A 21,832-nucleotide genomic window follows, 5' to 3' on the forward strand; every position below is an offset into this window, starting at 1 on the left:
ACATCTCGGAGAAATCCCACGCAGGTCACGGGGAGAACGTGCAAACTCCGTACAAACGGCACCCGTAGTCGGGATCGAACCGGGGTCTCCGTGCTGCATTCGCTGTAAGGCAGCAACTCTACCGCTGCGCCACCGTGCCACCCTAGGTTTTCGAAGGAAATAAAATAAAGGCTTTCAGTCCATCAATAAAATAAAGATTTACAATTCTGGTTAAGATTCTGCGTTTGAGATGACATATCTGAACGAAATGAACGTCATCTTTTGCCGATTAATATGTAGTCGGGCAGCACGGTGGTGCAGCAGTAGAGCTGTTGCCTCACAGAGCCGGAGTCCCGGGTTCGATCCTGACCTCGGCTGCTGTATGTGTGGAGTTTGCACGCTCTCACGGTGACTGCGTGGGTTTTCTCCAGGTGCTCCGGTTTCGTTGGGTTTGTTGGTTAATTGGCTCCTGTACATTTCCCCTAGTGTGTCTAGGATAGAACTAGTGTGCGGGTGATTATTGGTCAGCCCGGGCTCCGTGGGCTGAAGGTCCTGCTTTCACACTGTATCTCCAAACTAAACAAAACTAAATGTAATATTGAATCATAGTTTAATGTTGGGAACTGCAGCCATGCAAAAGCCAATGGTGTAGGAAGAAACTGCTGGTTCAAACTGAAGATAGACACTAAACGCCGGGGTAACTCAGTGGGTCAGACAGCATCTCTGGAGAAAAGGAATAGACAATAGATAATAGGTGCAGGAGTAGGCCATTCACCGTGATAATGGCTGATCATCCACAATCAGTACCCCGTTCCTGCCCTCCCCCCATATCCCCTGACTCCGCTATCATTAAGAGCTCTATCTAACTCTCTCTTGAAACTATCCAGTGAATTGGCCTCCACTGCTTTCCGAGGCAGTGAATTCCACAGATTCTCAACTCTCTGAGCAAAAAATCTTTTCCTCATCTCCGTTCTAAACGGCCTACCCCTTATTCTTAAACTGTGGCCCCTGGTTCGGGACATTTTTGGGTCGAGACCCTTCTTCAGACTGAGAGTCAGGAGAAAAGGAAATGAGAGAAATAGACGGTGATATAGAGAGATATAGAACAAATGAATGCGAGAGAGGATGTTGCAGAACTTCTTCAAAGTAGACGGGCCTTGAGGCACTGCATTGCTCTCCTCTTCTCCCAGTGGTTGACTGCAGAGCAGCAATGGTGTAAGTTCAGGAGCGGGTTATCATCTTGGCTGTGATGTAGTGTATGATGCAAGTAACTGTCACACAAATGCTTGAAAAAAACGCTTCACAAATAATAAGACAGAGGACCGATCGTTCCCCGTAATAGATTTCCTGTGGGAGTGGCGGCGTTTAATACTTACCCAAAGCTGCTCGTGCTTAGATAAGGCCTCTCAGCAATGTGGAGGATGGACTCTTTCTATCTGCTTTTGAGGTCCTGGTTTAATTCTGCAAACGTGAGATAACACCGCAATCTCCATTATAAACTCCACACTCAGTGAATTGCTGCAGAACACTTGGTGATGTTAATTTGCACATGTCATTGATCTGTTGGACGGAAATTGACATCCGAGGAACTCTGACGCACAGCGATTTAATATATATTTCCTCTGACTGCATCAATATTACATTGTTATCGTACAGGGCACTGAAAATGTGGACTGCTTAATGAAATGTGTTGCATTGGAGATGGCTATCTTTCACCTTAATTTAGTTTGACCAGATCTAGCCCAGGTTTGCTCCTCTGCAGAGGAGCCATTCCATTAGTTGATTTATAAACCTTGGATGTGACAAACACTACAAACCATGCTGCTTGGGCACAGGTTACTGATTGTGGATGATCAGCCATGATCACATTGAATGGCGGTGCTGGCTCGAAGGGCCGAATGGCCTCCTCCTGCACCTATTTTCTACGTTTCTATGTTTAATTGACAAAGTAGTGAATCTTCTCACTAAAAGAAGATAAAGTTCTTGAAAGAAGGTTTCCGCCAATTCTTCTGAGTTTGTGCCACGTTAGCACAATTTTATTTGAATTATTATTATCTTGGTTCAGTGTTCCGGTGCTTGATAGTAAAAAAGTCAGCTAGAATTCTTTTTCCTGACTATCATCCCAATCAGGTATGTTATGTAAGATCTGATGCACTCCTTTGGTGAATAGCCTATTAATATGTATTTAAATAAGTAACCATGGAGAGTTGCCATTGTAATGGTGGAGTAACCTTCAAAAGACAAACTTCCACCATTTTTGAACTTGCCCTCTCTGGGAGCTGGCCAAGTAAGTTCCACTGAAGCTGGTGTGGGGGCTCTGTGTTGTTCTGTTGTTGCATTAACGCATGGGTTCAATATTCTCAAATGCGAAATGCTAACACAGTGACATTATTTTTCATACATACGTTCCAGTAGAGTATTGCCAAGTGTACAGAAATTCGATTAGCAAGTGTACAGAAATAGTCTACTGAGCCCGCATGCCCGAGGCGCCATGTTTTGGTGCCATTTTCAAAGTCCACGCTCCAGTTCTTGTGAGCGGTGCCTGTTCCAGCCAAGTCCTAGACTGTTGTGGGCCACCAGCCGTCTCCTTCGTTGGACACCACGTCCCTCTCCTCGCCCGTCCACCTTTGTTCCCTGGGGGGGTCGGAGCCTCCTGCAGCCGACCTCGTGGGTGCGGTAGGCCAGAGCCCGGTTCCCTCCCCTCCCGGCCTCACTCCTCGCCCGTCGCGTCTGTCGTCAGCAGATCCATCCTCCTGGTCGTTGGTCTTCAGGCCGGATAGGAACATTGGTCTATATGCTTTGTCGATTCACGCTATTTTTTTTGTAAACATGATCTTGACCCAATGTTTCATCGTGACGAGAAGTTTCCAGGCAGAATTTGTTGTCATAAAATCTGTTTTTGCTCGGTGTGAAACTGTTTGGTGCTCTCTTTATAGGATTCTCCAATTAACAAACTACTGTATGCCAGAGACATCCCTCGATATAAACAGCTGGTGGAGAGGTAAGACTTCCAAAACTTCCATTTGGCTCCCACTGTGCTGAGAGGCCTCAGGCCTGGTGTGCAGATAGCTGCAAGAAGCTGAACACACTGCATAACAGGGTATCTTTTAGGAAAATGAACCCTTCTTGAGTAACTGTGTTGGCTTTCTAGGCTTCCTTTCACCTTCCATTCTTGATAATTACCAGTCTTCCTGGTCGCACGATTTAAGCCATGAGCACCTTTGACTGTAAATTAATGTGCATCATGAGGAATTGATCAGCACAGCTGATAAGAGTTTATCCACAGAGAAGGAATGGGTGACATTTCAGTCTGAAGAAGGGTCTCAACCCGAAACGTCAACCATTCCTTCTATCCAGAGATGCTGCAGCATGTTGTAATTACCTATATCTAAATTCCCCTACTTTCATGGGGGAAGTACGTGTTTCCCCGTTTAATCTCTAAACTCGAAGTATCTACTCGGCATCAGAGAGTATTCCGACAAGGGTCTCCATCTAAAAGACCATCCTGTCTGTGGATCTAAGTGTTAATGTGTGGAGTGTCACTTTTTTTGTGAAGGGTGTCTTGTCATCAGCTGCAACTGACCCCAACTCTGCTGTGTCTGACAGGTACTACGCAGATATTCGACAAACCATCTCAGCTAGTGACCAAGAAATGAACTCTGCCTTAGCAGAGCTATCTCGGGTAAGTGCTTACGAGCAAAAAGTATCCTGCCCGATAATGATATTTGGTAGTAGATGCAATCATGACTCATAATTTAATTCCTTGAGTAAATCCAGACCATAAAGTGGCTAAAGTGCGGTGTTTTGTGCACAGTGATGAGTCACAAGGCAACTTAAGAAACAGATGCCTTCTGTTTGATTATATATATTCTGACAGCCAGTTTTCTTTTCATTTGCAGAATTACTCCAGTGACATGAACTCTCTTGTAGCTCTTCATGAGCTCTACAAATACATCAACAAGTACTATGACCAGGTATGTAAAGCAGGCGTGTGGTGAGAGGCACAATTATGTGCAGCCACTTGGGTTAATTCCCGGAATGGCGGGGCTGTCGTATGTTGAAAGGCTGGAGCGATTGGGCTTGTATACACTGGAATTTAGAAGGATGAGGGGGGATCTTATTGAAACATATAAGATAATTAGGGGATTGGACACATTAGAGGCAGATAACATGTTCCCAATGTTGGGGGAGTCCAGAACAAGGGGCCACAGTTTAAGAATAAGGGGTAGGCCATTTAGAACGGAGATGAGGAAGAACTTTTTCAGTCAGAGGGTGGTGAAGGTGTGGAATTCTCTGCCTCAGAAGGCAGTGGAGGCCAGTTCGTTGGATGCTTTCAAGAGAGAGCTGGATAGAGCTCTTAAGGATCGCAGAGTGAGGGGGTATGGGGAGAAGGCAGGAACGGGGTACTGATTGAGAGTGATCAGCCATGATCGCATTGAATGGCGGTGCTGGCTCGAAGGGCTGAATGGCCTACTCCTGCACCTATTGTCTATTGTCTATTGTCTATTGTCAGGAATGGTCAATTTTCTGTGGTACTCTAAACACTCAATTCCAATAAAATCATGAAATGAGCAGATTATTTAAAAAAACTCGAGAAATGCAGGTTTGTAGGTTAAATGGCTTTTCTACAATTGTCACTAATAATAATAATAATAATAATAATATTCATTTATTGTCATTGCAACGAGTACAACGAAATTTAAAAAATAGCCAATCCTGACGGTGCGTACAAACATATATGCAATAAATGCAAAAACAAATAAATACAATTATATTAAGTACAAAAGTTTTAACAGTGTTGCCTAGTGCAGAAATTAGTGTTCAGTTCTCGTATGGCCCTGGGGTAAAAACTGTTCTTAAGTCTGTTTGTTCGGGATTTGATCGACCTGAAACGTCGACCAGAGGGCAGATGAACAAACAGACGGTGGCCGGGGTGGGATGAATCTTTTATTATTTTGCCTGCTCTACTGAGGCAGCGTAGGCTGAACAGGTGCTCCAGGGAGGGCAGTGAGCAGCCGATGATCTTCTGGGCCGTCGTGATGACCCTCTGAAGGGCCTTCCTGTCCTTTTCTGAGCAGCTGGCATACCATGGGGTTATACAGTATGCCAGCACACTCTCGATGGAGCAGCGATAGAAGGACATCATGAGCTTCTCCTGCAGGTTGGTTTTCCTGAGGATCCTCAGGAAGTGGAGTCTCTGCTGTGCCTTCTTCACTGTGGTGATGGTGTTGGTGTAGGATAGAATTGGCGTATGGGTGATTGCTGGTGGTTGCGGACTTGGTGGGCCGAAGGGCTTGTTTCCAGGCTGTATCTCTAAAAATAAAACCTAAAAACCCAGTCTGCCCACACGCAACCCAAGACCCACAACTGTATGGTCAGTAAACTGTTTCTGAGATGTCTAAGTGAGCCCCTCGCTTATAGGGCTAGAAATATCAGTCTTGCCAGCAGCATCTATAACCCATGAGCAAACTATGGTAACCTAATCAGACCGACTCAGAACAGGAAAAGAACTTGGGGTGGTAGACCTGCTGCCTCACAGCCAGAGACCCAGGTTCAATCCTGACCTTGTGTGCTGTCTGTGTGGAGTTTGCACGCTCGCCCCGTCAGCACACTGGTTTCTACCGTGTGTTCTGATTTCCTCTTGCATCCCAAAGACACGGAAATTTGTGGGTTAATTGTCCACTGTAAATTGCCCTTCATTTGCAGGGGCTGGATGTAAAAGTGGGGTAGCATAGAATGAGTGTGAATGGGTGGTCGATGGTTAGTGTGGACCAGGTGAGCTGAACACACTGTTTCCATGCGGTATCTTTCAATCGATCAATCAAACTTCTTATCCCAAATGCCGCATAATATCTTAATCTGAGGAGAGAAAGCTGGTAACACTATCAAGGCTATCTGGATATTGTAAATATCTATGTACTGTGCAAGGACTGATTGGAGATTGTGGCTGTGTGCCAGACCAGGCTACCGCTTAGAAAGGGTTGTGGAGATTCTGATTGTTCAACCTGGCCCAAGGTGTGTGCCATCAGGAAGAGGCAGTATTTCTCTGACGAGAGAAAAAACACATTCCTCGCATCAGAAGGATCACCGCTTAGAAAGTCAACCAGTCCTTGTCCTTTCTTTGCGAAGGATTACAGACAATGTCTCACAAGGTCTCCAATAAGAATCAATGAAAAAATACTGATACCTGGTTTTTAAGGCATTGCCTGTCCTTTTAGATTTGGATGAGAGATGGGCAGGGGGGTGGGGGGTTGGCAAGATTCGCCTTTGTTTAGTTTAGATTAATTTAGAGATACAGCACGGAAACGGGTCCATCGAGTCCGTGCTAACTAATGTTCACCCGTGCACTAGTTCTATCCAACACAGTGGGGGCAATTTGCAGTGGCCAATTAACCTGCCAACTTGTTCGTCTTTGGAATGTGGGATGAAACCCACGTGGTCACGGGGAGAACGTGCAAACTCTGTACAGACAGCACCCGCAGTCAGGATCGAACCTGGGTCCCTGGCGCTGTAAGGCAGCAGTTCTGCCACTGTGCCACCCTATGTCAAAATAGACACGAAAGCTGGAGTAATTCAGCAGGTCAGGCAGCATCTCTGGAGAAAAGCAGTGGGTGACGTTTCGGGTCGAGACGCATCTTTAGACCCGCTGAGTTACTCCAGCATTTTGTGTCGATCTTTGGTGCAAACCAACATCTGCAGTTTCTTCCTCACATTTTGTTCAACTCAGAGTAGACAAGTTGGGCAAAGAATGAGTGAATGGCTCTGTGTCTCTTGCAGACACTGAAACCAAAGAGCACTGAAAGACCCCGAGTTTCTCAAAGACTGAATGACGGATTTCACCTCTTGCCTTGCAGATCATAACGGCACTAGAAGAGGACCCGACTGCGCAGAAGATGCAGCTCGGCTACCGGTTGCAGCAGATAGCCGCATCAGTGGAAAACAAGGTCACGGACTTGTGACAGGAGAAACCATTGAGGATCAGCGGAGAGGAACAATTGAGGCATGAACGTAGAGAAGGCACATTGAGACACTGTGACCGATGGACCGAGCTTGCAGGGTGCCCAATGGGAAGATGCTTCATCTGTATCTCCAACGATGGGAATGTTGGGGACCACACTGCTGTGAGGCGCCAGGTTTCACATGACAGTGCAAGGAGTATCTTTCCCTTCTCCCACGCCACTTCAACCTGCACAGGACGGTCTATGGAATGTGTTTATATTTTAGATTATTAAGCGACTTAGACACAGCAAAAACATAAACTAAAGAGTCAGTGCAGAAGTGGACAAATGATGTTAATATTTTTTTCCATAAGAGATTTTAAATGTTTTTTAAACTAATCCTAAAACCATGTATTGGCACCTGCAAGATGAAATTGGAGAAGGGGCTGAGATATTGAGGCAAAGACAGTCGTCAGGTAAAATGTTGTCAGGCCCAAGTTAATTCACAGTGACTGACTTCAATAAATACAGGTAGACGACAGTGGGCACTGTATGGCGATCTATTAAAGATCCCGTCAGGCACCCATTTCTGGCCAGGAGGCAGGGTTCAAGTCCTTGGCTGGCTGTCTTAGTTAGTTTGAGGAGCTTTAAGAAGTGGTTGCCATTTGCCTTTCCAGCAGGGAATTCAGCCGTTGTTACAGGGTTTACAGAACAGCCTGGCCATCAAGCTCTCAAAAGCACAGTGTTCTCCTGCATCATGACCAATGTGTGTCGGAGAGAGGAAGAGAAATTTGGCCAAGTCAGCCTTCCTCCTCAGGCTCATGAATTGGTGCTTGTGTGTATATCCTCGGTGTGGTCTTGCCTGTTGACTGTCTGATGGTGATGGTGCCTCCATCAAATAGAAGAGCGTACATACTGCTAATGTGACATCTCATTTTATGAAGCATTGTCCTGCTGAGTTCCACAGGTTTTTTCCTGCCAGCTGCCTTCCTTGTTTCAGCCATTGACTGAGTATCAAACCCTCTAACTTGAGATGATTGGGTCAGCAAGGCGACTCAGCTGAGGTTGGCAGCTTAAAGTTTGAGATCAGAGTGATCGATGTTGGGAGAATTACTGTACAGTTTTGTGGTTGGCATTTGTTTATTTTTGGATCGCAACCAGATGGCTTGGCAATCTTTTAATTGTTTTAATGGCAAACGCACATCAGAAAGGCTCCGTGATAAAATGGTACCCACAGTCATCCAAAACTTACGCCGGACAAAAGTTTGATTTGAAATTTACCTCAAATCTCAGTTTACTAAAAGTTTCTTGAACCCCTGTTCCGTTCTAGGTGTTTGCAACTTGTCGCCATCTGTTGTGAGGTACTGTGCACATGCCGAGATCCTAATGCGTTTGTTGGAGTACGTTACACTAATATCATTGTTTCAAGTGACTGACTCTACCTGGGTCACACGACACACACGACACACCAGAAGTCAGACCACGTGTCATTTTATTCTTAATTCTTTATTTTAATTAAAATGTGTGATTCCTTTTTTGGGTCCCAAAATGCCACAGGCCGATTACCAGTTTTTGATAGGAAGTGTTTGAGGAGAAATATAAGTGGGGGGGGGGGGGTCATTAGTGTTTCTGGAGTCATGCCCTGACTCTGTCAGTGTGGGACGAGACTTCACTTTCAACCTTGAAATTCAACCTTGAAATTCAAAATTGTATTGATATTTTGATATCATCTCAATTTACAGCAAGCACAGATGCTTGGTTTAGGGAAATTATCTGTAGTAAAAATCTATGCGGATGTTTGTCCTAACTACTTAGCAAAGTCTTTGATGTTGCTGGCAGTACATTAATAACGAAGCAACACTCCTCGTTGTGGCTGCAGGGATGGGTTGCCTGCCTGGAGGATGTGGTTTTAAAAAAAAAAAATTGGATAACATGGGGCGGATTCCCAGCTTAATTACAGGAAAATAAATCGCACAAGTCCTACTATTATTCATCATCAGCTGAGTCATTTGGTTGAAAAATGAAGCAGAAATTCTATTGCAAAACTTCCCTGGAGGATCAATAGCCCACTCAGATGCAAAGTTGCATGAAGCATTCCTTCTCAGACTTCTGTGGTGGGAAAAAGAATTGTCTTTGTTACTGTGTCAAGCAACTTTTCAAGAGTTTTGCAGTGCTGTATGGTAAAGCATAAGCCAGCTACCTTCCGTCACCCTTTGTAGGCATGTATTGTGCAATTAAGTAACAGTGGCGAGATCATCGGATGTTTTGATGAATTTTCCGTGCATAAGATTACATCAATTGTATCTGAACCACTCGTATGTTTTTTTTAAACTTTTCAAAGTTGTCATAATTTTTTTTTAAATAGTGTATTAATTTATTTAGTGGTTAGTTGTGGACACTGGCACGTTAGTGTATTATTTGAGTTTTTAAACGTTCTTCGTTGCATTGCAACGAACAAGCACTTATCTGCCTTCCATTGTATAAAAAAATCGCACATTGAGGGATCCATGACCAAAGCAACCTGAAGCCCTGCCATTGACCTCTGCAATAGCCCAGTCAGCAGCTTGGTCATCTTTCCAGTGGTGTCAAATGGTGTTAAAATCTGTGACCCACAGGGCAACGACAGACCATACCTTGTAGCTTCCTAACAGAGTGGCACAGATGGCAGAGCCGCCGCCTCACAAACTGCACGAAAGAACTGCAGATGCTGGTTTAAATCGAAGGTAGACACTAAATGCTGGGGTAACTCAGCGGGACAGGCAGCATCTCTGGAGAGAAGGAATGGGTGACGTTTCGGGTCGAGACCCTTCTTCAGACTGATGTCAGGGGACAAAGATAGAATGTAGTCGGAGAACAAACTCTGGTCTCTAGCACTGATTCCTCCAGCTGCTCCGGTTTTCTCCCACATCAGAAAGACGTGGCAGTTTGTAGGTTAATTGTCCTCTGTAAAAAAAAGTGTGTCGTGAGTGGACGAGAACGTGTCGAAACAAAAAAAAACTGCAGATGCTGGTTTATACCAAAGATAGACACAAAGTGCTGGAGTAACTCAGCGGGTCAGGCAGCATCTCTGGAGAAAAAGGATGGGTGATGTTTTGGATCGGGACTCTTCTTCAGTCTGAAGAAGGGTCCCAACACGAATTATCACCCATCTTTTTCTCCAGAGATGCTGCCTGACCTTCCAGCGCTCTGTGCCTATCTATGATATCGAACTACTGTGAATGGGTGATCGATGATTGGTATAGACTCGATGGGCCGAAGGGCCTGTTTCCATGCTGTATCACTAAACTAATTTCGTAATAGAAAATAGGAACTCCATATCAAATTCAAAAATGTCAAAAAGAATGATCACATCTGCTTTAACACTTGTTGAATTTTTTAATTCATGACCATCTGAAGATTTGATTCTCACATTGCTGCTACTGGGTTGGTCATTTCTAAATTTACTTTGGAAGTTGTTTAGTCCAGAGATTGGTATTCAGTCTATATTGCTTCGAGATTAGAACATTTTTTGCACCATTACCTGTTCAGAGCACATTTATTTCAGAGTCGTTGGCAGACAGACCAGAATGCATCCTTACACCTGCAAGGAGTGTAGACAATGCATAAATTGGACCGTAATCAAGATTTCTGCCTCGAATTAGCCCTCATTTGCAGCGACAGTCTTGAAATTGCGGAGGATGAGCTTCTTTACTGTAAAGCTACGGAGCGTATCGTGCTCTGACGGCATGAATGTGGGCTATGGTGATGGTCAAGGGGGATAACAAAGTGCGAATAACATGTGCTTGGGGACTAAACGCAGTAAATGTACTTCTGTGACCCCTTTTGTTCATCAACATCAGTGTGCCTGTGAGCATTGTAGTACTGTGCACCGAGAATTATGATTTGAAAAAAATAATTACGCGATTGTTCTCTCTTGAAAAGCTGGTTCTAGTTTGTCTTGCCTAATTAATGTAATCCTGATTTATTCAACAGAATGGGGCTTGGTGTGGATTGTTGAGTGTAGCATCATTTGGATGACCAGAATTTTACATGACAGTTAGATGACAGTTTTAAGGGTTTAATTGCATTGTTGTTAGACAGTTGCTGAACGTACATGATTCGAACGTTATTCATAATGACAACTATGAATAATATTGCCCTAATTCTTGCCAGTATTCTTTTGGAGATTTAAAGTTCTGTTTTCAGAAAATTCTCTTCATAGGTTAATTGTATTTAATATTTTGATTAGCTCATAAGTGACAGGAGCAGAATTAGGCCACCCGGCCCATCAAGTCTACTCGGCCATTCAGTCATGGCTGATCTCTCTTGCCTTCTTAACCCCATTCTCCTGCCTTCTCCCCATATCCCCTGACACCTGTACTATCTATCTCTGCCTTAAAAATACCCATTGACTTGGCCTCCACAGCCTTCAGTGGCAACGAATTCCACAGATTCACCACCTTCTGACTAAAGAAATTCCTCCTCATTGCCTTCATAAAGGAATGTCTTTTAATTCTGAGGCTGTGACCTCTGGTCCTAGACTCTCCCCCTGGTGGAAACATCCTCTCCACATCCACTCTCTTTAGGCCTTTCATTCATGCTTTTAATGTCTTTACGGTTTACACATCATAATTAATCATTCCAGTATCCCCAATATTCCCGAACCAAGCTAAGAATGGATTAACAAGTTATGTTGAGGATGTGGGAAAAAAAATGCCTTTTAATTCTGGTTCTCCATCGGATGCCTCAAGTAAAAGGAGAACTTGCCTGTGATGTAAACAAAAAATCAAGGATGTATTCAGTTCTCCTGCTTCATGAGAGAACCTTTTCGTGCAGACACTTTGCCTCACTTTGCTTTGTTGATGAAGCAGGGTTGACTCTAACCCCTTCAGCTTCCCAACTGCACACCCAGGGGAAGTTTACAGTGCTATCCATATTTTATAGTTGTGAAGCAATGTCCTGCTTCTTTAAATTATTCTCTCCCTTAAATTTTCACTAACAATTAACTTTAAAATTAATATGTAAAAGCATTTCATTGTTAACTCTAATTCTACGAGCAAGCTTTACAAATCACGCTTCTGCCCGATAAACAGAATTCCAGTTATGAATCACAAGTACAAAGAATACTATTTTTATTTTCAATTTCAAGTTCTTTATAAATTTGCAATACGAAGTTATTGTTTAAAATTGAGAGCATCCAAGTTAAAATAACGTCTGATTTTTCCAATTAGCTTGCAGATATGTTTCCCAAAACAATATCTGTTCATCCGCTCCATTTATAAATATAAAGTTACTTTGCAGTTTGTATCCTAAGTACACGATAAGAACAAAAGCAGTTTGATTGCTTTTGGGGAATAAAATGTTTATTCATTGTGTATTTTAAGAAGAAAACCTCCAAGACCTACTCGCGAAAGAAGCAGAGGAAGAAAGAGATGCTTTGAATTATCTGGAATAAAAAGTAAAATCGTTTTGAAGCATCCAGTGGCTTCAAATGTGCTCCTATATTTGGCTTGTATGATTACATAGAAACATTGGATGCAACAACAAAAGAATTGATATAAAATAACTTCCTAGAAGCAATGATGAATAAGATAAAGTTTGGTGCCTTCCAGTTTTTTTCTCAGTATTTTGTAAACTCATAACAATGTTTAAAAAGTGGAATACCTTTTGTTTAATCTGAGAGAAAACATTAAAAACATTATTTGAGTGCAGCATTTCAGATGCTCAATGTAGGATTTGATATTACAAGGCTGACTACACAGCAATCTGGCATAGAAAGCATTTTATTCCTATTAATAAAGAGGAAAAATGACCCCGTCTTTGCAAGTAAATGGAACTGAACATTCAGAACGATTGCCCCATGACTCAAAGGTTTAAGGCCGGCACAGTGGCATTGTGCTGCCTCACTGCGTCAAAGACCTGGGTTCAATCCTGACCTGTTGTGCTGTCTGTGTGGAGTTTGCACGTTTTCCCCTATGGGTTTCATGGGTTTCCTCCTGCTATTCAGGTTCATCCTGCAATCCAAAGGCATGCATAAGTGATAGGTCATGTTAGGTTGCTTGGCCATGGTAAGTCCAGAGTGTTTTGTTGTCTTGTCGTATGTCCCAGATAGAACAATGAAATTCTGACTTGCAGCAGCAATGATTATGGAAGTGAGGTGAGAATATAAAAGTGGATTTGTGTAGGCTGAGCACGATAGTGGTGTTGACTCCATGGACTCAGTGGGCCAAAAGATCTATTTCATTGCTGTATCTCCCCATGAACCTGGCAGCATCTTCCCGAGTACATGCATACTCAGCTAAATGTGGAAACCCAAAAGCTTCAGTCTGTCGTTCTCTGTTGCTCTTTCGGATGCAGCTTTGCAACTTAGGCCAATGTCATTTCAGAAATCAGTGAATTGAGAATGCTAATGCAAATTATACTCATTGTAAAATGTCCTAAAAATATATTTTCACATATAGGTTTTTGAGTTGTCAAGACCTGTTAAGCAATAATAGGCTTAAAAAACTAGCCCTTAAATAATGAATTATTCCAAGATGTAATAAATATTAAAATAACTTTATTTTAACAAATTAATTTATCATTCTTTAGCCTTGCCCTTTAACTTGTGTGTTTGTACTCTCATGTTCTTTAAAAGTAATAAATATTAGGGTGGCGCAGCGATAGAGTTGCTGCCTTACAGTGCCAGAGACCTGGGTTCAATCGTGACTATGGGTGATGTCTGTTCGCACTGTACGTTCTCTCTGTGACTGCGTGGGTTTCTCTGGGTGCTCAGGTTTCCTCCCACACTGTACAGATGTACAGGTTTGAAGGTTAATTGGCTTTGGTAAAAAATTCCAATTGTCCCTAGTTAGTGTACGGGGTGATTACTGTTCGGCGTGGACTCGGTGGATCAAAGGACATGTTTCCACGCAGTATCTCTGAATTCTAAGGTCTACTAATTCTAAGTTGTGCTTTTTACCTCCTGGTTTGCTGCCTGTGAGAATTTTCAACCGGATTGACTGCTCAGCCCGGTTAGGTGATGCCACTGTAGGTGGATGCCTTTGGATTTGATGCCTAATGGCCAATGATGATGGAAAAGGGTAAATAACATGCTGCAGAGATTACTGGATCCTTATGAATTTATTTTGTTTAGTTTAGAGATACAGCGCGGAAACAGGCCCTTTGGCCCACCGGGTCGGCGCCGACCAGCGATCCCTGCACATAGACACCATTCCTACACCCACTAGGGACAATTTTTTGTTTACATTTACCAAGCCAATTAACCTACAAGCCTGTACGTCTTTGGAATGTGGGAGGAAACCAAAGATCTCGGAGAAAACCCACGGAGGTCACGGAAGAACGTACAAACTCTGTCCAGACAGCACCCGTAGTCGGGATTGAACCCGGGTCTCCGGCGCTGCATTCGCTGTCGGGCAGCAACTCTACCACTGCGCCACCGTGACCTGCATTTATTTGAGCTGAGCAATCAGCATTGTAACTGTGCCTCTGACTGCAGTATTTAATTTTACCCAAAGAAAATATACCTTAGATTGTAACGGATTTGACCATTTGAAGACTGTGACTCTTTCATCCCATTACTTGATCTCATCACAACATAGTTTTTAATGGATATGTAGGAAGGAACTGCAGATGCTGGCTTACACCGAAGATAGACACAAAATGCTAGGGTAATTCAGTGGTCAGGCAGCATCTCTGGAGAAAAGAAATAGGTGACGTTTTGGCTCGAGACTCTTCTTCATGCTGAAGAAGGATCTCAACCTGAAATGATACTTATTCCTTTTCTCCAGAGATGCTGCCTGACCTGCTGAGTTACTCTATAGATTTTCTGGACACAGTTAAAACTGTAAAAAGGGTCTGACGAAGGGTCTCCACCCGAAACGTCACCCATTCCTTCTCTCCAGAGATGCTACCTGACCTGCTGAGTTACTCCAGCATTTTGTATCCCGCTTCAATGTAAACCTGCATCTGGAGTTCCTTCCTACACAAAACTGAATTACTGTTGTATACCACATGAAAAACAGAATGTACGTTTTCTTATTTCTGGTGGGGAGAGCCGCACACCACTAATGCATTGTATATTCTGGAGAATAAATAAATGCATTATTAATTACATTAGAAAGCCATTTGGTTAAATTCCGCAGAAACTTTTATTTACTGCATTAAAGCCAGTGGATCCATTTTAAACCCTGAATGTGGGCAGATTATAATAAACGCCAGGCTTTTCAGAGTAACTTTTCCACCAACTCTGAATGACCAGTAAACAACAGGAGATGTACAACGTGAAAGATCTCACATTTGAGGAGTGCCTTTCATGATCAATAAGCCACCAACAGCAGTTTGTGTTAAGTTCTTTAAAGTTACTGTTGTAATGACTGTGTGGTCCGACCCAACATATCTTTTTTGTATTTAGTATTGGTTTGCAAACAGTAACCTCTACAACCATCACATGTATTTGGGGGAAATAGGTTGGGAAATGGACCATCAATGTTTAAAATGGACAGTATGCAGGTGAATTTGGATTGCATGCCGATGTAGACTGGGAGAAACTTTGCTTATATACGAAGATGTTTGACATTTGGACCAAGATTTTTGGGGGGGGGGGGGGTTAAAAATAAACAAATAAATAAATCTGCCGTCACCACCACCATCATTAACAACAAAAGCCTTGTCCGTGTTTTGCTTTCCTTACTAGTGCAGTATCTGCACTAATATTTTCTTGGTATTGGCATGTCTGTCACCACTTGATCTCTGCAGGAAATATTGGTTGCTGATTCGCACTGACTTGCAGTTGTATATAGTAACAGTGATGTATTTATATACTGAAGGAGATTAAAATGTTTTACTGTCTAGTGTAAGATAATGTGTAGAGCTGGCTCTGCAATGAGCACAGATTTGTTAATTTTTAGAAAAATCATCAGCAATGTAATATCTGTAAATAACCAAATCGACTAGCTTCTTACTGTAATCTTTTATTAAAGAAAAGATGACAAATTACAGATAATAAAATTTTCCAAAAAATAGTTTTCTTTTTGTTTCTTAAATTTCTCTCTTGGATAAACCGCTACACATTAAATCTTAGTGTTTGAATTTGTTGACATAAAGTCTTACAGCAACTTTCATATGAAATTTGTGAAGTGGCTGTTTGGCCCATCAAGTCTACGCTAGCTTTTGGAGCAATCTCACTCTATCCCATCCCCCCATTTCCCCCCCCCCCACCCCCTAGAACCTGCGCCTAATTGATTCTGCCCCAATTCTATGCCATTCATCCATAGAGCTATACAGCCACAGAAAGAGTCCATTCAGCCCAACTCATCCATGCTGACCAAGTTGCCTGACTGAACTAATCCCATCTGCTTGTGCCTGCCCCACATCCCTTCAAACCTCCCTGGAAACTTGTCCAAGTGTGTGTTACATTCACAAGACACTTGGACAAGTATACTGTTTGCAAGAAGCATTAGACCTGCTTCGACCACCTCTTGATGCACATTCCATATACACACCACCTCTGTGTATGTGAAATTGCCCCTTGGGTCCTTTTGAAGTATTTTGCTCCTCAGCTTAAATCTACCCCTTCAGTTTTAAGCTGGAGAAAAGACTGTGGCTATTGACTTTATCCATGGCCCTCATATTCTATGCCATTGTGCACAATTTACAGGACCAAGCAGCGCGTCTTTGGGACGCTGGCGGAAACTGGATTGCTGAGGAAACTCGCACAGCTTCATGGAAGTGCAAATTCCACAGGGAAAGCTCCCAAGATCAGAATCAAACTCTGGATGCTGGAGGTGTAAGCAGCAGTACAACCTGCTGCACTTCTCTGTGGCCCACGCTGTGCATTTTTAACAAATGTGGACATACAATAGTTTGGAAATGCTTCCATCTTATGGATTTCATGAGGCTGTGTTCACCAGTCTTTTATGACTAGCACCAATCTTTGTCTTTTAAGATATCGCCAAAATGTAGAAATGATTAAGAGCGAAACACAAAGTGCTGGAGTAATGGGAAATGCCAAATGGATCTCACTGCACATGTAGAAAAGCTGAAGGTTGATTATCTCTAATGATTGAATTTCAGAGAATTCATTTAATTTTGAATTTCCCTTTATCTGCTGTTATACCTTTCATCACACTTTACATTAGGCACGAGTACGTAACAATAAAAAGGCTGGCAAGTGCAACTGTTGGCTCCTTATGGACATAGGCCGGAGAGTTTATAAAGGAGAACATGTAAATGATAGAGAAATTGAACAATTACTTTGCTTCTCTCTTCACAGAAGATTTGCAAAACCTGGCAATTTAAGTAAACACGAGTACAGTGGTGCAGCGATAGAGTAGCGGCCTTAAAGCGCCAGAGACCCTGGCTCGATCCTGACTACGGGTGCTGTCTGTACGGGGTTTGTATGTTCTTCCCCGTGACCAGCGTAGATTTTCTCCGGGTGCTCCGGGTTTCTCCCAGACTCAAAGATGTGCAGGTTTGTAGGCTAATTGGCTTGGTAAATTTGTAAATTGTTCCCAGTCTGTCGGATCGTGTGGGGGTAGCTTGTTGGCACAGACTCTGCGGGCTGAAGGGCCTCTTTCCACGCTGCATCTCTAAACTGAACTAAACAGTGGGAATGAGGAACTGAAAGAATTAAGTATGAGTGAAAAAAATAGCAAGAAACAGTGGCGAGATTGAAAGCCAATAAATCCAAAGGAGTCCAATGAGTTGTGTCCCAGAGTCTTGAAAGAGTTTGTGTTAGAAATGGTAGATGCTCTGGTTATATGCTTCTATGGGTTTGTATGTTCTGGTATTGATTCTGTGGATTGGAGCATAGCAAATGTGATCCCACTACTGAAGAAAGGAGAAAGAGTTAAAACAGGGACATTTTTGACCTGCTGGTTCAATGTCAAGAGTAGGAAAAATGCTGGAATTTATAATGAATATATTTATTTTTGAGATTCCGTGTGCCTTTTATTATGTTGACATTCCATGACTATCCAAACTAGAATCACAGAACTTGAAAAGAATCCTGTAATAGGATTGAGCTAAGCCAATGAAAAGAAAATCTGGTTGGCTCATCTGCTGAAGTTCCTTGAGTATGTAGCTAATAGAATGGATGATGTCTCAATATCTCTCCCAATGTCAGCAAGGCGAAGGAGATTGTGATCAACTGCAGGAAGTGAAGTGGTACACATACCCTGGCATGCATTGATGGCACGGAAGAAGGGATGGTTTAAAGCTTAATTCCGAGGAGTAAATTTCACCAACAACTTATCCCGGCCCACCAATATCGAAGCAATGGCCAAGAAAGCAGACTAATGCCTCGACTTACTTAGAAGGCTTTGGAGGTTCGACATATCCACAACAACTCTCACCAACTCCTACAGATGCACTGTAGAAAGCATTTTATTGGGATGCATCACAGCATGGTTTGGGAACAGCTCCATCCAAGACTGCAAGCCCAGCCCATCACACAAACCAACCTCCCTTCCATTGACTCCATCTGCACCTCATGCTGCCTAGGCAAGGCCACCAGCATAATTAAGGATCCGTCTCACCCTGGCCACTTTTCTCTATCCCATCAGGCAAGAGGTATCGAAGTGTTAAAACGCACACCTCCAGATTCAGGGACAGTTTTTTCCCAGCTGTTATGAAGCAACTGAGCCATCCTATCAACAAGTGGAGAGCAGTGGAGCAGTCCTGAGCTACCATCTATTTCATCGGAGACCCTCAGACTATCTTTAAATATCTTACTTTATCTTGCACTAAACATTCTTCCCTTTATCATGTATCTGTGCACTGTAGATGGCTTGATTGTAATCATGTATTGTCTTTCCGCTGACTGATTAGCATGCAACAAAAACTTTTCACTGTACTTTGGGACACATGACAATAAACGAAACAAAACAAGAGATGGGATGCATTATAATTTTAGGAAGATGTCTAAAGGGCAGATAGCCAGACATAAAAACAGCTTCTTTCCACGAGTGATAGTTCCACTCAATAACCAAAGTCTGTAGTCTCTTTTTGCTCTGGTTTATTTCCACCCACAGGTTTAGACCGTAATGTTGTATCCTTATTGTTTTGATGTGTTTATGCTTTATTCTTAATTGTCAACTGTATGTTTGTGTTGTCATTTGTGAGCGGAGCACCAAGGCACATTCCTTGTATATGCACATACTTGGCCAATAAACATTCATTCATTCATTCAAATGTCACAGGAAGTTTGTCAAAGCTAAAATACAGGGATTTGGAAGTAATATACTGAAGTGTATGATCTAACAGAAAGTAAAGAGTGGGCATGGTCGGATCATTTACCGGTTGGAAGTCCATTAGGAGTGGGGCACAACAGAGATTAATGCACCCAGCCTTTCACAATCTATATCAATTTAGTGAAGTGAGCTAAAATGTAATTGTTTCAAGTTTGCTCCTGGTAGTAGGAAGATGTAAAAATGTGTAGGGGAAGAAGAGAGAGGGGGAGGATTTTATAGTTACCTAACTGAAGAATTCAATGTTCATACCGTTGTGTTGTAAGCTGCCAAGCACGATATGAGGTGGTGTTCCTCCAGTTTGCATGTGGTCTCACTCTGGCACTGGAGGCCTGGGACAGAATGGTCAATGTGGAAATGGGAAGAGGAGTTAAAATGGTTAGCAACCAGCAGATTCAGCAGTCTGTGTCTCTGCCCTTCGTCCAACCATCTACCTATCACCACCCTCCCCCCCCCCCTGCCTCAACTGTATCCACCTATCACTTGTCAGGCTTTGCCCTGTCCCTCCAGTTTTCTCTCTCCAACCTCTATCATCAATCTAAAGAAGGGTCCCAACCCAAAATATCACCCACCTCTGTTCTCTAGTCGTGCTACCTGACCCACTGAATTATTCTAGCACCTTGTGTCTATTGTTTTACCACCTCTTATAGATCCTTTCTCTATGCTCAATAGCCTGTTATACCTAATGCAGCACTGAAGCTTTAGAATTGATTTCACTGATATTGAGACAAGGAGAGGAAAAAATTGTCCAGAACTTCAGGAATTTGAGTTGAAGCACCCTATGCTGAAAATGTGTGTGCACAAGTGTTTAGTGAAGATAGCTTTCGGCTTCGGCCTGCAACAATTGTGTCTTCTGTCAAGCAACGACTGGCCTTATACTAACCCCCTCCAAGTGAAAGTCCTTTTAGGTGCGTCTCCTACAACCTCATCTACTGTATCCGTTGTTCTTGGTGTGGACTCCTATGTATCGGTGAGACCAAGCGCAGGCTGGCCGATTGTTTTGCTGAACACCTACGCTCAGTCCGCCATGGCCTATGTGATCTCACGGTTTCCAAACATTTTAACTCCCCTTCCCATTCCCACACTGACCTTTCTATCCTGGGCCTCCTCCACTGTCAGAGTGAGGCCACACGCAAATTGGAGGAACAGCACCTCATATTTCACTTGGGCAGCCTTCAACCCAGCGGTATGAACGTTGATTTTGCTACTTTTAAGTAACCCCTGCCCCCCCTCTCCCCCACCCCTCTTCCCCACCTGAGTTGTCCTACTTCCACTGTCCGCACCCTGGTATACCTTTGTTATCACCTATTCCCTAGCCAACAATGGGCCATTATGGTCTCCACCCTTCTTCAGTCATCTGTTTCTGGCCCTGCTTTGTTCTGGCCTTTCCTGACCTCCTGTTCCCTCACCTATACTTTCAGTCTAAAGAAGGGTCCCGACCCGAAATGTCACCCATCCTTTCGCTCCAGAGATGCCGCCTGAACCGGCTGAGTTACTCCAGCACTTTGTGTCTATACCAGAATCTGCAGTTCCTTTCTACATTCAATGCTCATACCTTTGGATTGTGAGCTACCCAAGCACAATAGGAGGTGCTGTTCCTTCAGTTTACGTGTGGTCTCACTCTCCCAAGACAGAATGGTCACTATAGGAAGATGACTTAAAATGGTCAGCAACCAGGAGACTCAGCAGTCTGTTGTCTTTTGCCTTTGTCCAACCATCTACCCATTACCTCCCCCACCCCTCCCTAGGGTTGCCATCTGTCCCGTATTAGCCGGGACATCCCGTATATTGGGCTAAATTGGTTTGTCCTGTATGGGACTGCCCTTGGTGTATTAGGCCGGGGGGGGCACTATAGGCCCGGACACTGTAGGTCCGGACACTAAGTCCGGACAGTGTAGGTCCGGAGGCCCGGGCGCCACCTAACGGAGGTTGCGTAGCAACCCGCCTCCCGGCCCGGAAGACAGCCGTTGGTGGAGCAGGAGCACGTGGTCGCTGCCTGGGTGAGGTCACGTGGGGCGCAGGGCGGTGATGTCACCTTGTCCCTTATTTGGGAGTGAGATAGTTGGCACCCCTACCTCTCCCCCCCTCACCTGTCACTTTGTCAGGGTTTGTCCTGCCCCCCCCCCTCCCCTCCCCTCCCCTCCCCTATTCTTCCAGCTTTCCCCACCCACCCTCTACAATCGGTCAGAAGAAGGATCCCAACCCAAAACATCACCTGTCCATGTTCTCCAGAGATGCTCCCTGATCCAGTTACTCAGGCACCTTGCGTCTTTCTTTGACCTCCTGTGTTTTATTGCCTCCTATTGACCCATGGTCTATGCTCAATAGTCCATTATACCTAATGCAGCACTGGAGCTTTAGAATTGATTTCACTGATATTGAGACAAGGAGAGAAATAAACGCCTTGAACTGCAGGGAATGAGTTTAAGCAGCCCATTGAGAATGTGTGTGTGTGTGCTGAATGAATGAAGGCCGCTCTTGACATGGGGGACTGCAGCAGTTGTGTCTTATTTCAAGTATGTGTATTTAGAGTCGGGTGCAATGTGCGGAATGTTTGCAAACAAATGCAAAGTTTTGCAGTCAGGTGAGAGAGTTTGGAGGCTCGGGGGCGCGCATTGCACGCTCGGGGGCGCGCATTGCACGCTCGGGGGCGCGCATTGCACGCTCGGGGGCGCGCATGGACGCTCG

The 21,832-nt window shown here is 43.8% G+C and overlaps 1 protein-coding gene across 1 annotated transcript in view; it reads left to right on the forward strand.

The window, feature by feature from the left end:
* Nucleotides 1–15,891, forward strand: part of LOC144601997 (plexin-B1-like) — an 18,962-nt gene extending 3,071 nt beyond the window's left edge. Inside the window, exons 3-6 of the mRNA XM_078414682.1 lie at nucleotides 2,916–2,980; nucleotides 3,586–3,661; nucleotides 3,879–3,953; nucleotides 6,834–15,891. Coding sequence (XP_078270808.1) covers nucleotides 2,916–2,980; nucleotides 3,586–3,661; nucleotides 3,879–3,953; nucleotides 6,834–6,938 — 321 coding nt within the window. The 3' untranslated portion in view covers nucleotides 6,939–15,891. The remainder of the gene's footprint in view (nucleotides 1–2,915; nucleotides 2,981–3,585; nucleotides 3,662–3,878; nucleotides 3,954–6,833) is intronic.
* The last annotated feature ends 5,941 nt before the right edge of the window (nucleotides 15,892–21,832 follow it).

This window comes from Rhinoraja longicauda, chromosome 17 (assembly GCF_053455715.1).
Source record: "Rhinoraja longicauda isolate Sanriku21f chromosome 17, sRhiLon1.1, whole genome shotgun sequence".
Classification (NCBI taxonomy): Eukaryota; Metazoa; Chordata; class Chondrichthyes; order Rajiformes; family Arhynchobatidae; genus Rhinoraja; species Rhinoraja longicauda.